Source organism: Canis aureus, chromosome 9 (genome assembly GCF_053574225.1).
Source record: "Canis aureus isolate CA01 chromosome 9, VMU_Caureus_v.1.0, whole genome shotgun sequence".
NCBI lineage: Eukaryota > Metazoa > Chordata > Mammalia > Carnivora > Canidae > Canis > Canis aureus.
In genome coordinates this window covers 63,030,473-63,047,535 of record NC_135619.1, presented here as the reverse complement: position 1 = coordinate 63,047,535, position 17,063 = coordinate 63,030,473, and the positions used below count along the sequence as shown (strand labels likewise).

The following is a 17,063-nucleotide window of genomic DNA, read 5'->3' as shown; positions in this document are numbered from 1 at the left end:
GGTTCAAGTGACATCGTTTTCTCTATGTTAACAGACGCTTCCCAAATAAAGATGATGATGCTCCAAAAGTTCAGGTGTATGTGTGTGGAATTACTGAGAAAAATAGTCATGTTTCCCTTGTGAACAGCATCCCAAGTGGGTGTGTTAACTTTCCTGGTTTGTCTTCCCAGAGCTAGTTCAAGCTGTAAGACCTCCGAGGGTAAAGGTGGACTAGAACCAAGTAATTTAGAGCCGCTTTTCTCCTGCAGCATCCTGGTGCTGAGACTGGACAATGGATTGCCTGCCTGGTGGTGGGGACAGAGCCTTAGCAAGACTCGGTCGCCTTGAGCAGCCCTTGCTGAGATGGAGTTCTCCATCCACTAAATGCAAATCCCATTTGTGTTACCGAAACGTAAGGGGATCGGGACGTGGGACCAAGTGAGCCAGGGGTGCCACCTGTGAAAGCAGGTGAAGGACGGTGAATTGGCACCCCACGCCCCTACCTTTCCTGCTCTCCCTTACATATCCTTCTTTACTGTCAGTGCCATCAAATGGGAAGCAGAGGCTAGGACAAGAAGGGAGGCCAAGGTCCACAGCACCCCGCTGAGGAGGCCGCATTTCCAAGGCAACTGTTGGCACGAAAAGCATATTGGTCATGTGTACATAACAGGGTTTGCTGCACATCATGTTTCCAAAAACGTTTAAATTACTCCATATAACTGAGAAGTTAGTTTTCAAAAATCTAGAGTAAACCTAGACTTTGATATGTTGATAGGTTAAGGGATAGTAACCACTTATTTTAAATTATGCTTTTTTTAAAAAAAAAAAAAGATTTTATTTATTCACAAGAGACAGAGAGAGAGAGGCAGAGACACAGGCAGAGGGAGAAGCAGGTTCCCTGCAGGGAGCCTGATGTGGTACTCAATCCCGGGACTCCAGAATCATACCCAAAGGCAGGTGCTAAACCACTGAGCCACCCAGGGGTTCCATAAATTATGCTTTTATATTATAAATAAGTGCACGTGGATGACAAGAAAGGAATAGGTGTATTTGAACTTCTAAGTGCAGAATTAACGGTATGGCTTAATTTTTGAAAATTATTAGCTGTATAAATATTTTGATCATCATTCTTCAGTTTCCATTATATGACATGGTGTGTCGTATAAAAAGATTTAATAAAAATAAATAAATAAAAAATAAATAAAATAAATAAAAAGATTCAATATCTCTCAAATCCTTTGGTTTGGAATCTATACCATCGTGTCTCCACACCATAGCAGCACATAATGCCACTGTAATCTATTTTAACTAAGCTGGTTGTTTTTAAGCTGTGTAAAAATATCAGTACTGTATATTAAAGTTGTCAAATGCGCACACTAGACATTTTAAGCATATGTGTGTATTTTAAATTCACACTCGAAAAGCTCGGGGAAAAAAATCCACAATATTCACTCATAGGAGCAAGTCTATGACTGCCAAAGAAATTCAGAAGGTCAGGTTATCTGGGCTAACCAGAGCGTGAGTCAGGCTTCAATATGGGGGGTAGGTTGATGAGACTAGTACAGAATTAATGACAACGGGCTTTCCATTGCAACTTGCGCATTCATCAGCTGAGAAAACCCGAACAAATGAATGAGGGATGAAGCGCACTCATTTTTCAGAAGAATGCAAATGTCCCAGGTCATGTGCTATCACAAATGCTAGGAGACGGCTCTAGAAGTTTATTAGAAATGACTTGCAGTTAATGGACCACTGAATGAGACCAATCTTTTTACTTATTTTATAGTGATATTTTTCTAAATGTAATTTGGTCTTAGAGCTAAATATCCCCAAAGGATCTAATGGATTTGCAGTTTTACTGGAATAAAACCAGTGCAGGGGATCCCTGGGTGGCTCAGGGGTTTAGCGCCTGCCTTTGGCCCAGGGCCCAATCCTGGAGTCCCGGGATTGAGTCCCACGTTGGGCTCCCTGGATGGAGCCTGCTTCTCCCTCCTCCTGTGTCTCTGCCTCTCTCTCTCTCTATGTCTATCATAAATAAATAAATCTTTAAAAAAACAAAAAACAAAAAAACAGTGCAAATACTGGTGGTTCAGACCAACAAGTAGCCTGAAAAATTAAATCTTCTCCAGAGGTGACCAACTTATTTCCAGAACAGATTTTTTTTAAAACAAGGTTAAAAATAATACAAAACTCAAGTTATCTTTGAAAGTTAAACAAAAGGTGAAGGGAAAAAAAAGAACAAAACAGAAAAGATACTAGAATTTGTAAGAATTTTAGGTCAGTAGAGCTCTAATGGGTTTTATTTGCACAGTTTGTTTTTACGGAAGGACAGAGAAATTGAAGTGGTAGTTATAACCGTGTAGGGATGATTCTTAATGCTTTTCAAACTTTTCTGTTAATAAATTTCTCTGTAAAAAATAAATAAATAAATAAATAAATAAATAAATAAATAAATAAATAAATTTCTCTGTAAATAACTCCCATATTAGAGTTCATCAATTCTATATTAAAAGCAAACAGCTTGGGGCAGCCTGGGTGCCTCAGCGGTTTAGCGCTGCCTTCAGCCCAGGGCATGATCCTGGGGCCCTGGAATCGAGTCCCACGTCAGACTCTCTGCATGGAGCCTGCTTCTCCCTCTGCCTGTGTCTCTGCCTCTCAATTTCTAAGCCACACCAAAGGAATGGTAAAAAATTAAAATATTTGTTAGTATAGCAAGCCTTTTGGAAAGCTTGAATGCTTATCTTACTCAAAAGAGTGACACTGGGCCTTTGGAATATTTTTTACTGTATTCTTATGTAATTTTTTACATTATGACGTAAAATAGATTTTTTTATCATGCAACTGTTAAATATTTTCCTATCAAAACACTTCAATGTTTCATTCCATTATGCTTAATTGGAGGAAACATTCTGAGGTATAAAGATGCAGTTTGGCTCAGATGAAGAATTATGCTGTAACAAATCAGAAACTTGTTATATAATTCTTTTTTTTAATAAATTTTTATTTATTTATGATAGTCACACAGAGAGAGAGAGGCAGAGACATAGGCAGAGGGAGAAGCAGGCTCCATGCACCAGGAGCCCGATGTGGGATTCAATCCCGGGTCTCCAGGATCGCGCCCTGGACCAAAGGCAGGCGCCAAACTGCTGTGCCACCCAGGGATCCCTATAATTCTGAGTTAAAGACTGAAGCAGGGATCCCTGGGTGGCTCAGCGGTTTAGCGCCTGCCTTTGGCCCAGGGTGTGATCCTGGAGTCCCGGGATCGAGCCCACATCAGGCTCCCTGCATGGAGCCTGCTTCTCCCTCCTCCTGTGTCTCTGCCTCTCTCTCTCTCTCTCTCTCTCTCATAAATAAATAAATAAATCTTAAAAAAAAAAAAGACTGAAGCAATCCCAACCCTACCTACAGTGAATTTAGCAGAGCATAGTTTAAAAATTAACATCTAGATAGCAAATCCAAGTGAAATTGCAACCGAAGTTAATATGATTTAACAGACCTAATAAAGCCAAAATTTGGAGAGAATTTCTATGAAATACATTTTCTTAGAAAGTTGCCCTATAACCCAAGCAATGCCCTGCGAAGTCTACCTTCCTGACGTGCTAGTGTCAAGAGTTGTCTAGGGTTATCTTCTAGTTTGAAAAGCAATTTGAAGTGCTTTCTGAAGATTTATAACGTAAAAATGTATAATCAGAAGAACTTAATTTTTCTAAACCATCACTGGTTTGTAAAATTGCATACATTTAGTGGGCAAAAAAGTTTGACTGAATGTAATATATATGAAATGAATGTATTAGTTTGTTTTTTGCCATAAAAATAAATGTTGAAGATAGAACTCACGTGTGAGTACATTAGTGCAATTAAAACTATTTTGCTTCTGGTTTTTTCATTCTAGCTCTTATTGCATGGAGGCAATTAGTCCCATTCCCCCTGCTGAATGTTTATTTATATATTTTTTTGAGAGAGTGCACACGTGAGCACATATGTGAAGGGGGAGGAGAGGCAGAGGGAGAGGGAGGGAAAGAATCTCAAGCAGACCCTGGCTGAGCACAGAGCCCGATACGGGACTTGATCTCAGGACCCAGAGATTGTGACCTGAGCCAAAATCAAGAGTTGGACCTTCAACCTACTGAACCACCCAGGCACCCACCCACCCCCACCCCCTGTATCTTATTATTATTTTTTAAGATTTTATTTATTTATTCATGAGAGACACACAGAGGGAGAAAGGAAGAGACACAGGCAGAGGGAGAAGCAGGCTCCATGCAGGGAGCCCAACGCGGAACTCGATCCCAGGACTCCAGGATCACACCCTGGGCTGAAGGCAGCGCTAAACCGCTGAGCCACCCAGGCTGCCCCTAATTTATATTTTATACCACCTAAAGTGTGAGCAAATGAGGAAATTTTGTGATTTAGCAATTTGCTACATTCTCCCTTCCATGGGGAGCTTGCACTTTGAGTGTAAAGAGGAAATATGCATCCTGTTTTCCCCCTAACCTCACCTGAGGCTAAGCCTCTGCCTCTCAAACCATCTCCCGCCAGGGACAAATGCATTCTCAGGCAGACAATGACCTGGGAGCCGAAGAGAAATAGTCTTTCATTTAAGGAGCCATAGTCTAGGCGGGAGAGGGATGAGACACATAACCATGTTATGATTCATACTGCAGATCTGTGGGATCCTGGCTCTCCGAGCAGGGGGGGACAGACGTTGGGGGCAGTCAGGCAAGGTCTCATGGTGTTACCATCGGGCCGTCAGCAAAGGCCCTCAAAGGCAGCACAAGGGGACATGATATTCTTTTTTTTAAAAAATATTTTATTTATTTATTCATGCGAGAGAGGCAAAGACACAGGCAGAGGGAGAAGCAGGCTCCATGCAGGGAGCCCGATGTGGGACTTGATCCCAGGACCCCAGGATCACACCCTGGGTCAAAGGCAGACGCTAAACCGCTGAGCCACCCAGGGATCCCTGGGAAATGATATTCTAAGAGGGTAGCGAGTGTGGAAGGAGAGCGAGAAAGAGAGAGAGAGAGGACCTCCGCAGGGTCTACGGAACGAGTCATCCAATGTGCTAGACACTTAGGGGGCTCCGGGAAGGATGGCAAGGGGTGAGCTGGGAAGGGGAATATGACTTAATAAAAAATGTAAAGGGGCTTGAACTTTGTCAGCAAGAGGAAATTTTTAAGTTATTTATTTTTATTTTTTAAAATTTTTAAAGGATTTTATTTATTTATTCATGAGAGACACAGAGAGAGAGGCAGAGACACAGGCAGAGGGAGAAGCAGGCTCCATGGAGGGAGCTTGACGTGGGACTCGATCCCGGGTCTCCAAGATCATGCCCTGGCCCGAAGGCAGGAACCAACCGCTGAGCCACCCAGGGATCCTAGTTTTTTTTTTTTTTAAAAGAGTCTTTGTTGTTGTTTTTTAAGGTTTTATTTATTTATTCATGAGAGGCACAGAGAAAGGCAGGGACACAGGCAGAGGGAGAAGCAGGCTCCGTGCAGGGAGCCTGACGTGGGACTCGATCCTGGTCCAGAGCCAGAGGCAGACGCTCAACCACTGAGCCACCCAGGTGTCCCAAGATTTTTGTTTTCGAGGGGAGGGTAATGTGACCTGTTTTGGAAGCATAGCAGCTGTGACTATTTCATTCTCACGTGACCTATTTAGTTCTTACAGCGACGAAGGCTCTGGAAACTACCTGCACTCAGACCGAGGCTGCCCACACAGGCGGGGTAACCCAGCTTAAGGACACAGCTCCCAAGGATCAAAGCCAGGCAGTGTGTCTCGAAGGCTGACAAATCACACCTCTGGGGAGCAGTGTGCAGGGGGGCTTGAGGGAGGAGGTAAGAGAGGGAGAAACTAAGATGCTGCTGGAAAACCCTAAGCCAGTGTTTCACACTCACTCCCCACCTTTGTACTTTTGCTATAACTAAGAACCACTTTTGATATTTCTTTAAACCAACACATTTTTTTTATTGGTGTTCAATTTGCCAACATTTAGAATAATACCCAGTGCTCATCCCATCAAGTGTCCCCCTCAGTGCCCGTCACCCAGTCGCCCCCACCCCCCGCCCACCTCCCCTTCCCCCACCCCTAGTTTGTTTCCCAGTTAGGAGTCTCTCATGTTCTCCAACACATCTTTCTTAGCTTGAATTTTAAAAGGAAACCTGAGGACAGCAACAACAAAATACTCTTAAAAGGTAAAAAATCAGGATGGGTCATGGTCCTAGACATGCCAAAAGCTGTGGCCAGAGTTAGAGATTGGAGAACACCAGACATGGCAAAGCAGGCAGGCAGCAGCAGCTCTGGGGCAGGGCCCATCAGCTGAGAACCAGCGGGAGGCCAGGTACTGAGAATGCCTTAGGCAAGTTGGCAGCTCCAGGAAAGAGGAAACTCTGAGCCAGTGCAGTGAGTCTGAGGCAGCAGTATGGCTAATGCGGTGAGGGGTTTGTGGGTCAGTGAGGATACGACAAGAGAAGGATGGAGCCCAAGAAGAGACGGGTGAAGGATGGCTGATGGGGAGACCCAGGCTGGGAGCCAAGTGTAGGGTGGAGGATATTTTAGGAGATTGAAGAGGATTGTAACATGGAGAAGGGAGGGGTTGTTCATAAAGTTCAGGGGAAGAATTCCACAGGTGGGAGCTGAGGGGTAGATGGGTCTGAGGAAGGGCTGTAGCGGGGTGACTTGGGGTGTAAGACATCGGGGGAGAAGTGGCTTGGGTGCCCAGCCTACCATATTGTGCTTTGCAGGTTGCTCCTGAGCCTGAATCCTAAACAGTGGTGACAGTAAGCTTCCCAGTAGTGAGATAGATCCGTCACCCATATACTACCAGAAATCACTGGGATATTTGGGGGCCAGTGCTATGTTTCTAGAACATCTGGATTATCATTATTTTGTTTCATCTTTTTATGCTTCATAGTTCCTAGGCATGAAACTGGGACTCAATTATTCAATTACATTATTGTAAGCAGTTGAAAAAGTATGAATAGAGTGTTCTGAGGCATATCCTAATAGTAAAGATTCCACTCATGACTACAAGGGCAAGAGGAGGGTATCAAACTGCCTTGACAGAATGTTTGCCCTCATTAGGAAGGGACAATTTCTCAGAGAGCTGACATACTGCCCTAGCTTACTAATAACTAGAAACGCCTTGGAGCTTCAGATATTGCAGGAAAGCAAGAAAGAAGTTAAAGATACTACAGACAAGGCTTAATGTTTCAAGATCCATGCCCGATCATAAACCATTTCCCATTGCATACAGAATCACTTATGTCTGGGTAAAATATGTCTCCCTGAAAAGCAACTTTAGAAACTGTGTCCAACAGATCCTAGGGGGACCCCAGTGATTCTCTAATATTTGTACCCTTGTATGGTATCTCTGCTCCTTAATTGTGGGCAGGACCTGTGACTTGCTTCTAATTGAAAGAAGGTGGCAAAGGTGATGGAGAGTCGTTCCCATGATCACGTTATATTATATGGGGCTTCATCTCACTAGCCTTAAAGAAGCAAGCCGCCACATTGTGGCTGCTTACAGAGAGGGCCAAGTGATAGGGAAGAGAGGGCAGCCTCTAGAAGCTGAGGGCAGCCAGTGGCCAATGGCCAGCAAAAAATTGAAGCCCTCAGAGTCACAGCTACAGGGAAAGGAATTCTTCCAACAACCTGAAGAGAGTTTGGAAGCAGATTCTTGTCCCAATCAAGCCTCCAGATGAGACCATAGCCCCAAATAACACCTGGATTATGGCCTTGAGAGATCCAGAGCAGACACATTTAAGTTGTGCCTAGACTCCTGAGCCACAGAAATTGTGGGATAAATAATACATGTGTGTAGTTTCAAGCTGCTAATTTATTAAAGAGCATAGAAAGCAAATACAGAAATCCTAATATATAAAAGAATAAAATAGAGGAAAAGGAATATTGAATTACTGGCCATTTAGGATATTTATTGATGAAGATCAAACATCCTAAGGTCAGTCCTCAATGCTCATTTCCATGATTTTAAGAGTTGGTCCTTCCATGTTATGACTGTTGTCACCTTGAACACTGTGAAACTGAAGAGCTGGGGAGAGTTCTGTGCTAAGACAACATAATTCATTCGAAGGCTCCACCTTTTCACTGTCACTGTCCCCTTCAATGACGTTCACAGAGGTCTCTTGGTCTGTTAAGCTGTCTGAGACACTTGGATTTTTTTCATCCCAGGAAGAAGGTCCAAGATTTGTTTCATCATTCACTTGCTGAATTATGACCCCTTCTGAATACTTTGATTTATAGACGGGTAAGAAAAATTCATTTGGTGAAGAGAGTCTCTCATTCTCATCCTTTGGTATAGACAATAACATATCCAAAGCTTTTTGGTATTCTTGACGTTCCTGTTGAATTGCGGTGTCGTGTTTATTTCTAAATTCATTTTCTTTTGAATTCTCAGCCTGTTCAAAATCATGTAAATCCAGCATATCAAGATCATCCAGCTTTACTGAGTTTTCTCTGGATGTGCAGCCCAAGTCCACCTTCAGGATATGCAGCAGGTGGCGCATTTTCCCCTAGGATTAAGAATAATTACATTAATTAAATGAGACAAACTGAATTACTTTTGTCTGCAGTGCTGCTCAACTCAGCAGGATTAATGCTTCTTTCACCCACATTCCCCTCCCCCCACCCCACCCCTACACACAAAAGGTACAAGGGAAAAATAGCCCTTGCTGTTCTTTGAGGCTATGGAAAAACTTTAAGATTCTTTCCATACTAGAATTTTTCTAATGAACGTCTAAAGAAAGACAAACCTCCTCCAAATGATGTTTATTTTGTTTTATATGTCGCTCAAACAGTCGTTCTAAAAACCTAAAAATAATAAATAGAAATGTTAAATGTCTCAAAATCAGAAAACCAACTAAATACAAAATAGCCATACAATAAATAACAAGACTACTAAAGGCTGGAAAATATTTTTTAGGTTCTGTTTTTTCTTTCCAAAGCTAAACACTAATCCTTCCCTGTTCTGTCAAGTTCTGCAATTTGGAAGCTAGTATGGCTTTTGTTTTTGTTTAAGTTATATTGAACAGATGCCATTGTTTCTGAAAGATAACATACCACTTACATTTCTGTGAAAATATTTTAAATGAGATCCAACAATACCCCTTCCACACACCAAAAGTATTCTTTTTTTCTCTCACACACATATGCAAACACCAAAAGCCCCCACCCTTCTTCTCTTTCACATACACAAACCCTTCAAACCAAACCCTGAAGAAAATTCTCTTATAAAGAGTTATTTTACAATGCTTCCTGAATTATAATTGAAAAAAATTCCACTGGTGGTAAATCCACACAATAACCTAGAAACTATCACTAATTAGGTACCACTAGACATTTGTGCTTGACAATCATTATACCTCTAATCATGACCTATACTGGGAGAGAAAGGTATCATGAAGATCATTTTAAAGATGAGAAAATTATCTAAGATGATGATTTCCTCTCCTCTAAGGTTACAAGCCACGAAGGAAATTTAACCCAGACATGTCTGGCTCCAAAGTATTTTTTCAACTACACTATGCTTGTCTTGTTATTACACGAATTTTAGCAATGCCTTTGTTAACAATTTTTTATCAATGAAGTATGCCAATCTTAGATTTAGTAGTTCTGTATTACTTAGCATTTTTTTAAGATTATTTATTTTAGAGAGAGTGAGAGAGCATGCACACAGTGGGGGCAGGGGCAGAAGTAGAGGGAGAGAGAGAATCTAGAGCAGATTTCCTGCTGAGCAGGGAGCCCGACACAGGACTCAATTTCAGGACGTGTGAGATCATGACCTGAGCTGAAACCAAGAGCTGGACACTTAACCAGCTGAGCCACCCAGCTGCTAGCAATTTTTAAAAGCCCAAGAAATTTGAATTCTACCTTTTATAAACAATACATACTATTTGGGTACCTATTTTGTTTTCTCTCATCAACCACGTATTTTGAGCATTTTTCTGCATAAATAAATTCACTTCTAAAATATCATTTTAAATCCCTGGACAGAACTTGCTCTTATAAATATTCAACAATTTATGCAACCACCAAACCATTACTATTCAATATATGGGTTGGTTCCATTTTTTGGGGCTTTTATAACAAATGCTGCAATACACAGCCTTAAAATCTAAAAGAAAAATTTAAGGTTTTTTCTACAATAAACATGTTCTGTGCAAATGTTTTTTATTTTTGCTTCCAACCTGTGCTTTATTTTTTTGATTTATAGTTGGATTTTTTTTTTTTAAGATTTTATTTATTTATTCATGAGAGACAGAGAGAGAGGCAGAGACACAGGCAGAGGGAGAAGCAGGCTCCATGTAGGGAGCCTGATGCGGGACTCGATCTTGGGACTTGAGGATCATGCTTTAGGGCGAAGGCAGGTGCTAAACCACTGAGCCATGCAGGGATCCCCTGCAGTTGGAATCTTAATATTTTGTTGTGATGGTAAAAAAACCCACATAATATAAAATTTACCATTTAACCATTTTTAAGTGTATAGTTCAGTAGTGTTAAATATATTCACATTGTTGTGAAACAGATCAACAGAACTTTTTCATCTTGCAAATTTGAAACTCTATACTCATTATAAATAAGCAAAAATTTAGTTCACTAGTCTATATTAACTAAGATATAATGTGTGTTTTGTAGTTATAATTTGTTTTTTTTTGTAGATTGGGTTTTTTACATGGATGACAATGTTTGTAAATAAAGACAATTTTACCTCTTTCAAGTATGAGTATCACTTTTTTTTTGTGATAGTTTTTTTTTTTTTAAAGATTTATTTTGACAGAGACAGCGTACAACCAGGAGGAGCAAAGAGACTCTCAAGTAGACTCCATGCCAAGTGGGGAGCCTGACATGGCGCTTGATACCATGACCCTGAGATCACAACCTGAACTGGAACCAAAAGTCAGATGCTCAAATGACCGTGCCACCCAGGCACCTCGTGATAAATTTTTTTTTTAAAGATTTCATTTATTTATTCATGAGAGACACAGACACACAGAGGCAGACACAGGCAGAGGGAGAAGCAGGCTCCAGGCAGGGAGCCTGATGTGGGACTCGATCCCGGGACTCCAGGATCACGCTCTGGGCTGAAGGCAGATGCTCAACCGCTAAGTCACCCAGGCGTCCCCCGTAATGAATTTTTTAAATTTAAAAAGGTATAACTGACATACATTATATCAATGCAAGGCATACAACAGGATTCAGTATTTTAGATTGTAAAATAATCACTAAAATAAATCTAGTTAACATCCATCACACAGTTATAGAATTTTTTTTTCTTGTGATGAGCACTTTAAAGATCTACTCTCTCACAACTTTCAGATATGCAACACAGTACTATTAACTATAGTCGCCAGGCTGTACATTATCCCCATGACTTATTTATTTTATAACTGGGAGTTTTACCTTTTGACTACCGTTACCCATTTTCCCCCACAACTGGTAACCACCAATCTGTTCTCTGCATAGAAGAGAAGTAACAGTATTTAAATGAGTAAAATCTCTATTCTCTTCTGAAATTCCCTCAAACTGTGAACTTGCCTTATATGGTATGAATTAAACATTCCTTACAAATTGTTATCAATTATAAGAATATGTCCCCTGAAGAGGCACCTGGGTGTCTCAGTTGGTTAAGTGCCTGACTCTGGATTTTGGCTCAGCTCATAATCTCAGGGTTGTGAGACTGAGCCCCGCATTGGGCTCTGCACTCCCTGAGGAGTTTGCCTATCCTTCTTCCTCTGCTCCTCCCCGTTTGTGCATGCTCTCTCTCTCTCAAGTATCTTTAAAATAAAAAAAAGCCCCCCTCGGAAAGCAATGTAATTTTTCATTTCCTGATACATGTTAGAGATTAACATGAAAAGAAAAGAGTATTTTTTTAAGAATAGAGTATTTAATGTACTGTTCAAACACCATAATATAATTTAAATAATCTAACCTGTTTGAAAATAAGCCAAGTTTCAAAATTTCATCTGTTACATCTTCAATGAAACTCAGATACAACAGTTCTTCTTCACTGTGAAAACAAAGCAGTACACAGCATAGAAATTATTTCCTACTTACTCTGAAAACTATAGGAAACACGAGTACCTACTTAGAAATATCTACCTCTAATAAGACAAATATATCACTATCTTACATTAGGAGGACTGTATAAAACAAACATGTCTAACTTCTTAAATTATGCAAAGATACATTTATTTAAAGATGAGAAAATATTCCCTAATCAAGTAAAATTTCATAGATGTATACAGCATTCATCTACCGTTAACAGAAAAGCCAGAATTAAAACAGCAAAGTGGATGTTATGCTATATGTTGGCAAATCGAACTCCAATAAAAAAATACACACAAACAAAAACAATAAAACACACACACACACAAAACAAACAAACCACAAAACAGAGCAACCAAGGGCAAAAGGGCAATCAAATGTGAACCACTGGGGGGGGGGGGTGTTCTTGACATTTTACAGGTCCTCTGATTCTTGACTGTGTCCAGCAGCAGAGGTGTGAGTCCTGTGCACAGACAGCACTTATAGGAGGGGGAAAAAGGAAACTAATCCAGAGAAGCAAGAACTTCAACTATGAAATTGTCTTCTGCTCCTAGAAGAGCATCTGGTTGGAAGGTTGCGGAATTTATTGAGAAGAAAAAATTATTCTTTTTTTCTCAAAATGTATAGAGAGGAGAAAAAATATGCTAGTAGGGAAATTTGTGTATATAAATATAGTGACAATTTTTAATTATGTGGGTACATTTCCTTGATCACCCCCCCCCCCTTTTTTTTAAGATTTCATTTTTTTATTCATGAGAGACACACATAGGCAGAAACACAGGCAGAGGGAGAAGCAGGCTCCCTGTAGGGAGCCTGATGAGGGACTCAATCCCAGGATCACGCCCTGAGCCAAAGGCAGACGCGCTCAACTGTTGACCCACCTAGGCATCCCACATTTCTTTATCTTATAACATTTTAATAGCTAGTACAAGAAAACTGAATACTATTATAAATTTCATTTTAATTAGCTGAAATCAGTGAATTGATAGAAAATGTAAGTAGCACATAACTACTCAATTACTCTATGTAAATATAAGGGGAAGAGTTAATAAGAAAATTAGATAATAGAAGATTAAAATGTTATATAAAAAGTTACAGTTTCAAAATGATTCTCAGCCTCTAATATTTAAGCAGCCAGTTTGAGAATAAATGAAACTAAAAATTAGGTGAATATTCCCTGAAAAAGTGTAGCTTAACTAAACAACATGAAAATCTAGAAGTATGCTATCTGTAAAGAACTGGTGAGGTTGGAAACCTCGAGGAAGGGTAACCTGAGCTACCCAAAGTCTGCATTTCTCTAAAACTTTTGTTATTCTTGTTTATTTTTATGGGTACTAATCATAAAAAAAAAATAGGCATTATTAACTTAGGGACAAATTTCCCCTGGATACAAAAAGATGAAGTGATTGACAGCTATTTCAGAAAATTCTGGTCATTCTCAAATTTAGGGCATATTATATAACTGAACTCCAAAGCTAGTTATTTTTTTTATTTTTATTTTTTTAAGTTTTATTTATTTATGATAGTCACAGAGAGAGAAAGAGAGAGAGAGGCAGAGACACAGGAAGAGGGAGAAGCAGGCTCCATGCACCGGGAGCCCGACGTGGGATTCGATCCCGGGTCTCCAGGATCGCGCCCTGGACCAAAGGCAGGCGCCAAACCGCTGCGCCACCCAGGGATCCCCAAAGCCAGTTATAAGAGGAATTAATGTTCAGTCCTGACTTCTTTAATAATAGTTGTGTGATTCTTAATTCTTGATTTCCACTAAGCAAAATAAAGAGGTCAAAAAGCTCTTACTCAGAGTAGATTTTTCTCTCTGGAGGAAGCTGCAGGGAATACTGACATACTGCCCTGGAAAGAGAAAATTATATTTGAACATAACAGTGACTGGCATGCAGTAAGTATTCAATAATGTTATATATTAGTAATAATATATTTTAGAATTTTAAAAGTACTCTCCTATCCCTGATCTGATCTAATATTCAGAATAACCCTGTCTGGTATATTGGGTAGGTATTATTTTTCCCACCAACTGATGAGTTCACCAGGAGGCAGAAATGTTGGGTAACTTGCCAAGGTCGTGTGTTAGTAAATAACAGAGATATTTTTAACTAGTCTTCTGATTACAGATTCAGAAATTATCTATTTAACTTCATTCACTCATTTGTTCGTTCAGCTCCATGTCTAGTGCAGGGCTTGAACTCACCACCCTATGAACAAGACATGAGCTGAGATCAAGAGTCAGATACTTCACTGACTGAGCCACCAGGTACTTTCACAATCCTTTTTTTTTTTAAAGATTTAATTTATTTATTCATGAGAGACAGAGAGAGAGAGAGAGGCAGAGACACAGGCAGAGGGAGAAGCAGGCTCCATGTGGGGAGCCCAACGTGGGACTTGATCTCAGGTCTCCAGGATCACGCCCTGGCCCAAGGGTGGAGCTAAACCACTGAGCCAATGGGGCTGCCCCATAATCCTTTTTCAAACTGGACTATAGCACTTACCTAGTATACACAATTTTTACTTTGACTAAGCTTAGCATATAAATAATGCTGGAAACAGATTATTTCCCTATGAAAAACTGTTTTAAGCCTGGTTATTATGATAAATTTTGTCAACATTTAGTTATGTCATTAGTTAATTCCAATCTTTTTCTTTTAAAATATTTTATTTATTTATTCATGAGAGAGAGAGAGAGAGAGAGAGAGGCAGAGACACAGGCAGAGGGAGAAGCCGGCTTCATCAGGAAGGAAGCCCAATGTGGGACTTGATCCCGGGACTCCAGCATCATGCCCTGGGCCAACAGCAGACACTCAACTGCTGAGCCACCCAGGTGTCACAATTCCAATCTTTTTATTCAGGTATTCAGGTATTCTCAATTATAAATATTTTACTTTACTTCGTTTAGACAAACTACTAGAAAAGATATATATTACTTTCTTTTTTTTAAATAAGCATTTCTCCAAAGCTTTCTTTCTTTTTTTTTTTTTTTTTAAGATTTATCTATTTATTTTTATTCATGATAGACACAGAGAGAGAGAAAGAGGCGGAGACACAGGAGGAGGGAGAAGCAGGCTCCATGCCGGGAGCCCGACGTGGGTCTCGATCCCTGGACTCCAGGATCGCGCCCTGGGCCAAAAGCAGGCAGGCGCTAAACCACTGAGCCACCCAGGGATCCTCCTATATATTCCTTTCTTAAGGCCATTCTTTGTATTAATTGCAGAGTGACTCAAGAGTTAGCTTATAAATCTTGTTATGAGTACTGAAGCATCATGAATTTCAAGACAAGAGAGGTTGGCAATGAACTGCCCACAGCCTTAGCAGGTGCTGTCTCCCTGGGAAGGGCCTTAGGGAGGACCTGGGCTCGGAGGGAATCACATATGTGCCTTCCGGTCTGCTCTATGACACCTCATTCTTGCCCTCTTTTTATTTTTATTTATTTATTTTTAAATTTTATTTATTTATTTATTCATGAGAGAGGGAGAGAGGCAGAGACACAGGCAGAGGGAGAAGTAGGCTCCATGCAGGGAGCCTGATGTGGGACTCGATTCAGGGTCTCCAGGATCACGCCCTGGGCTGAAGGCAGGCACTAAACCACTGAGCCACCCGGGCTGCCCTCTTGCCCTCTTTTTAATCTCTAGTCCTTTATTTCCACCTTCTTCATCTCATATATAATCTCTGACAATGGAAATACATTTGACAGCTGTAACTACCAAAGGCATTTTTGCTAACCTCTCATTTTTATCTAGGTATAGTATTCCATATTTACTAAATATGACACATAGTTTTTAAAAACCGTGCTAGTACACAGTAGTGACAGATAAAACACTAGCACATGGTGAATATTCAAAATCATGAATTATGAATCCTAAAATCATGAGGTTTTACAGTATTATTTCTGCCACATTAACTAGTTAGCATCACTGTTAAAGGATTTGTCTTCAGGAAAATCCTTTTTCTTTCTTTGTTTTTGAGAGAGAGAATGTGTACACTTGTGCAAGGGGGCAGGGAGCAGAGGTAGAGAGGGAGAGAACATTAAGCCTTAAGCAGCCTCCATACCCAGCTCAGAGCCCAGTGCAGGGCTTGATCTCATGACCCTGAGATTACAACCCAAGATGAAATCAAGAGTTGGACACTTAATGAACTGAGCCACTCAGGCGCCCTAGGAAAATCCTTTTCCATATGAATACCATTGGCAAATAATATAAGCCAGTATGCCTTTTCTTTATTAATGAATTAGCAAAATGAATTCATTTAAACTTTTATTGAGTACCTAATTCATAAAATTTCCTTAGTGAACCTAACATTGCTGTTAAATTTGTATAACACGGAAATAGATTAGAGTGCAAGTAATTAAAAACAGAACTTATGTTGCAAATATTATATGTCTGTTAGACAGGAAAGCAGTTTAGACAGTTGAAGGGACTTCTGTGAGCTGTTTACCTTGGTGAGGAGCACTGAAGAGTGCCATCTTTGATCTCATCCCATGGTAAGTCATGCCCTTGTAGGGGTAAAGGATTTATTTTTCCTTTGGTATCATCTGTCAAACAGTTAGATGCCTGGAGATATAATGAGAAGAATAAATCTTTATTTTGCTTCAAAAATACATTATGAAAGCAGAAATAAAGTAAAACAGCAAACTTCAAAAAAGTCAAGGAAACAGAATGGAGATATCCCGTAGATAAAAGTGACTGACTTATTACGACAAAGGCTATTCCAGAATATATTTTCTACCCAATCAAGGACTTCTTTCTTTTCTTCTTCTTTTTTTAAAGATTGTATTTATTTGAGGTGGGGAAGAGGAAAGGAGGGAAAGGCACAGAGGGAGAAAAGCAGGCTGAGCAGGAAGCCTGATGTGGGGCTCAATCCCAGAATCCTGAGAACATGACTTGTTTCGACGCCAACTTTTAGCCAACTGAGCCACCCAGGTGCCCCTCAGGACTTTTCTTAAATTTATTTAAAGCAAGGTAAAACAACTTATTTCTCATATTTTAATAAGGGATATTTTAAATCCATTAAGG

The 17,063-nt window shown here is 40.2% G+C and overlaps 1 protein-coding gene across 4 annotated transcripts in view; it reads right to left on the bottom strand.

Annotated features, from left to right (window-relative positions):
- Positions 1 to 7,798: 7,798 nt before the first annotated feature.
- The window catches only part of SPATA7 (spermatogenesis associated 7), a 39,046-nt gene continuing 29,781 nt past the window's right edge, over positions 7,799 to 17,063 (bottom strand). For all 4 annotated transcript variants that reach the window (XM_077910275.1, XM_077910276.1, XM_077910277.1 and 1 more), the window contains 5 exons: positions 16,486 to 16,601; positions 13,840 to 13,893; positions 11,927 to 12,004; positions 8,751 to 8,808; positions 7,799 to 8,510 (listed from right to left, as the gene is read on the bottom strand). In XM_077910275.1, the coding sequence (XP_077766401.1) occupies positions 7,941 to 8,510; positions 8,751 to 8,808; positions 11,927 to 12,004; positions 13,840 to 13,893; positions 16,486 to 16,601 (876 nt within the window). In that variant the 3' untranslated portion in view covers positions 7,799 to 7,940. The remainder of the gene's footprint in view (positions 8,511 to 8,750; positions 8,809 to 11,926; positions 12,005 to 13,839; positions 13,894 to 16,485; positions 16,602 to 17,063) is intronic.